At 33.7% G+C, this 4,161-nt stretch overlaps 1 protein-coding gene across 1 annotated transcript; it reads left to right on the forward strand.

Moving 5' to 3' along the window:
- The first annotated feature begins 1,182 nt into the window (after nucleotides 1–1,182).
- LOC150034452 (uncharacterized) lies at nucleotides 1,183–1,707 on the forward strand. The gene has a single exon (XM_090316742.1). The coding sequence runs from the start codon at nucleotides 1,183–1,185 to the stop codon at nucleotides 1,705–1,707; it is 525 nt and encodes a 174-aa protein (XP_090172868.1).
- Nucleotides 1,708–4,161: the final 2,454 nt, after the last annotated feature.

The raw sequence follows: 4,161 nt of genomic DNA on the forward strand, positions 1-4,161 counted from the left end.
AGGGTTATTGTCTATGTTATAAGTGTTATAAAAAGATGTAGATTTTAAAATCTATAACAAAGATAAAAACATGCTCACTTAGGGTTAGCAGAATCCTAGCAATATTGTTTTAATAGTTAAAATATGTTGATATCTTGTAAAACTAGTGGTTACAAGAATAATTCACCCGGTGAGATCCTGTTTAAGGCTGGAGGTATTTAAGTTGACGGTTTACGGAACACCTATTACCTGGGGATCGAGCCAGCATATGAGTTAGGTTGACTTGATTTTGTGAGCATGCGTGAGCGATATGAGGTAATAAAATTGGTTTATCACTTAGGCATCGTATGGTTAATTCCAGTATAAACATTCTACTCGGAAAAATCACCCAGACTTAGGGTATGTCTTATTAGCTGATATATACCTAAGTAAATTTTATACCCAACCATCTAGAACACTTCATTGGGAGATTAATAATATATATGATATTTTGTTTTTAGCTTTCACGTCCCTAAGAGTTCACACTGTGAGATTCATGCTCGGCTTCGGTCACCCTAGGAGTGACCACCATTCAGAAAGTGTTTGCATGGGTCAATATCAAGGTAAATAGGAGAAGTAGTTCATAGTAAGTGGGTGAAGGAAAGTGTGTCAACACATCCTACGGTCTCCTCCATTAGGTTGGACCGTGAGATTCCTATGTTGTGTCTGCTTGTCGTTTTTAGGCCATATAAGCTACTTGTTTTTCAGTAGCTATCCCTTCAGAGGGTTGTAACATGGGATTTAGAATAACTCAAACTCCTGAAATGGATAGGGTTTCTTAGGTCGATTCCCAACTTTGACTCTCCAATTCGGTAGCATTTTTGGGGCCGACCTCTGAATCTGAAAAATGGTGGGTCATACTTATGAGAATTACTAAGTGTTAGTATATTCTAGGCCAAAGAAACGATAACTAAAAGATCTATTGGAGTATGAGTTACTCTGGCAATAATGATTAGCTGAGAATGTCTCAATTCAAAGGAGGAGTAGTAGACTGCCCCTTAGTGGATGTTTCTTTGAACTCTGAAGTATCGTTGCAATAAGAATAACAATGGGTACATTATTATTTTTGCTAAACCTGATTGGATATAGCAATTCTAATAGAATTTGTTTATATTTTCAGCATGATTAGCTCTTTAGTACAATTACTTGCTTTCAAGAAGCTTAATGGGGACAATTACGTTACATGGAAATAACTTGAACACAATACTGGTAATCGATGATCATAGGTTTATTTTAACTGAGGAGTGTCCTCTAAACCCTGACTCAAATTCAAACCAAACTGTTCGGGATGCTTATGGCAGGTGGACAAGGGCAAATGAAAAAGCCAGAGTCTACATTCTTGCTAGTATATCTGATGTTTTGGCTAAAAAACACGATGGTATGTGTACCGCTAAAGAGATTATGGAATCTCTATGGGGGATGTTTGGACAACTGTCCTTCTCCCTTAGACATGATGCCATCAAGTACATTTATAATTGTCGTATGAAAGAAGAGACCTTTGTTAGAGAACATTTCCTGGACATGATGGTCCATTTCAATGTGGCAGAAGTAAACGGAACTGTCATAGATGAAAAGTGTCAAGTCAGTTTTATTCTAGAGTCTCTTCCGAAAAGCTTCTTACAGTTCTGTACAAATGCGATCATGAACAAGATAGAATATAACTTGACTACTCTTCTTAATGAGCTTTAGACTTATCAGTCTCTCTTGAAATCTAAGAGATGGAAATAGGAGGTAAATGTTGCCACCACGAATAAAGCCAATAGAGGATCGTCCTTTAGGACAAAGTCTGGCCTTATTCTTCTAAGAACATAAATGTTCCAATGTAAAAGGGTAAGGGAAAAGAGAAATATTTGATTGATTTTTTTTATGAATTTAAATTTAAATTTGATTGACTTTTGGTGAATTTAAATTTAAATTTGATTGATAATGTGGTAAATTTAAATTTAAATTTGATTGATTTTTTAGTGAATTTAAATTTAAATTTGATTGATGATATTTGGCGATATTCACATGTTTATGTTTCTTTAATAGTATTATGTGTATGCAATTATTAAGTGAATATTGGTAAAGACTATTTGGTGTTTTTCCTCATTTATTTTCGTACAATAATATTATTATATTATCGTGTCTTATATTTTAGATTGAATTGATCAATAATAATATGTTACCAAAGTAGTCTCTATTATCTAGATCGGTTTAATTATGAAATATAAGAAGTGCATATTCATGAATTTATGCGGATAATTATTGGCCCAAAGGAAGATAATTATTTAGTCAAATTGTGGGTATGCATGTGGCAATTATAAAGATTGCTCATGTGAAAAATAGTCAGTCTAAAAAAAGGCTATTTTTGACAGAGTTAATTGTCAGTACTTTGATTACTACATTGAGAGTACATTGGTATTTTTTTGCCCAAAGCCTGGACATCAATGTTGTGCTAGGTATTTTATTAAAGGGGTCTACCACATATGTGAAATTATTTTGTTATATTTTAATTGTGAGCATATGTTTTGTTGTTTATTGTTTTAGTTGGTCTTACACAAATATCTGGAAATCTGAGTTCAATCCCTAAGTTTAATGGATCGAACTTCAAGATTTGGAAGGAAAGCCTAGAGATACTACTCGAGTGTATGAATTTGGATCTTGCATTAAGGACTGATAAACCTACTTCTACTGAGGAACAACCAAATATGGCTAATATAGAGAACTGGGAATGATCAAATTGCATGTGTTTGATGATCATTAGGCACTCCATTCTGGAGTTTTTTTGGGGCTTTATCACGAAAAGTGAAAATGCCAATAAGTTCCTTGCTCAAATTGAGAAATATTTTGCTAAAAATAAAATAGGGGAAGCAAGTAGTCTTTTGACTTCTTTAACTTTTATGAGGTATAAGGACAATGGAAACGTAAGGAAGTGAAATGTCCAATATCGCAAGTAAATTAAAGGCATTTGATATCAGGATAAATGAAAATTTACTCGTGCATCTAGTTCTTATCTCTTTTCCTGCACAATTAGCTCAGTTTAAGATAAACTAATACTCAGAAGGATAAATGAAGTATTAATGAGCTTATCTCACAATGTGTGCAAGAAGAAGATAGGATTAAGAGAGAAGACAGAAAATTCTCATTTGGCAATAGGCTCTCGTGATAAGAAGAAAAATAAATTTGTGGATGCTGTAGATGGGACATCTCAGCAGAATAAAAACAAGAAACAAGCTACTGAAAATCTTTGTTTTTTCTGCAAAATGAAAGGTCACTTCAAGAAAGATTGTCCCAAGTACGCCAAGTGGCGTGTAAAGAAGGGTAAACTTCTTACTTTGGTTTGTTCTAAAGTTAATTTAGCTTCTATACCTACAAATACTTGGTAGGTAGATTCTGGTGCTACAATTGACATAAGTATATCAATGCAGGGTTGCCTATGGAGCCGACCGCCAAGTGATGTTGAAAGATACATCTATGTGGGCAATGGATAAGCAGTTCCAGTTGAAGCTATTGGAAATTTTAGATCACTTTTAAAAACTGGTTGTTATTTGGATCTGAATGAGACTTTTGTTGTACCATCATTTAAACGGAATTTAGTTACTATTTCCAGTTTGGACAAATTTGGTTTTTCTTGTTCTTTTGGAAATAATAAAGTTAGTCTTTTTCAAGATTCTAAGTTTATTGGTACCGATTTCTTAATTGATAGTCTATATATGCTTGATTCTTTTGTTTCATTTAACAAGATCATGTTATCTAATTCATGTGGTACAAAGTGTAAATTAAATGAGAATTATGCTATGTTATGGCACAAACGTTTAGGTCACGTCTCTAAACAGAGAATTCAGAGACTTGTGTTAGATGGAAAACAGACAAACATAAGAAAATTAAATGCCAACAGATGCTCAGATGTCTTAGAACTAATACATATAGACATTTGTGGCCGATTCCCTACGGCCTCTTAGAATGGACAACAATATTTTATTACGTTCATAGAAGACTATTCAAGATATGGGTACCTATATTTAATTCATGAGAAGTCTCAACCTTTGGACGTTTTCAAGTCTTTTAAAGCTGAAGTTGAACTTCAACTTGAAAAGAAAATTAAGGTTGTCAAATTTGATCGTGGTGGTGAATATTACGGTATATATGATGGATCAGGTG

The sequence above is a fragment of the Benincasa hispida genome, chromosome 8 (assembly GCF_027475165.1).
Source record: "Benincasa hispida cultivar pf3 chromosome 8, pf3_genome.v1.1, whole genome shotgun sequence".
NCBI classification, from domain to species: Eukaryota; Viridiplantae; Streptophyta; class Magnoliopsida; order Cucurbitales; family Cucurbitaceae; genus Benincasa; species Benincasa hispida.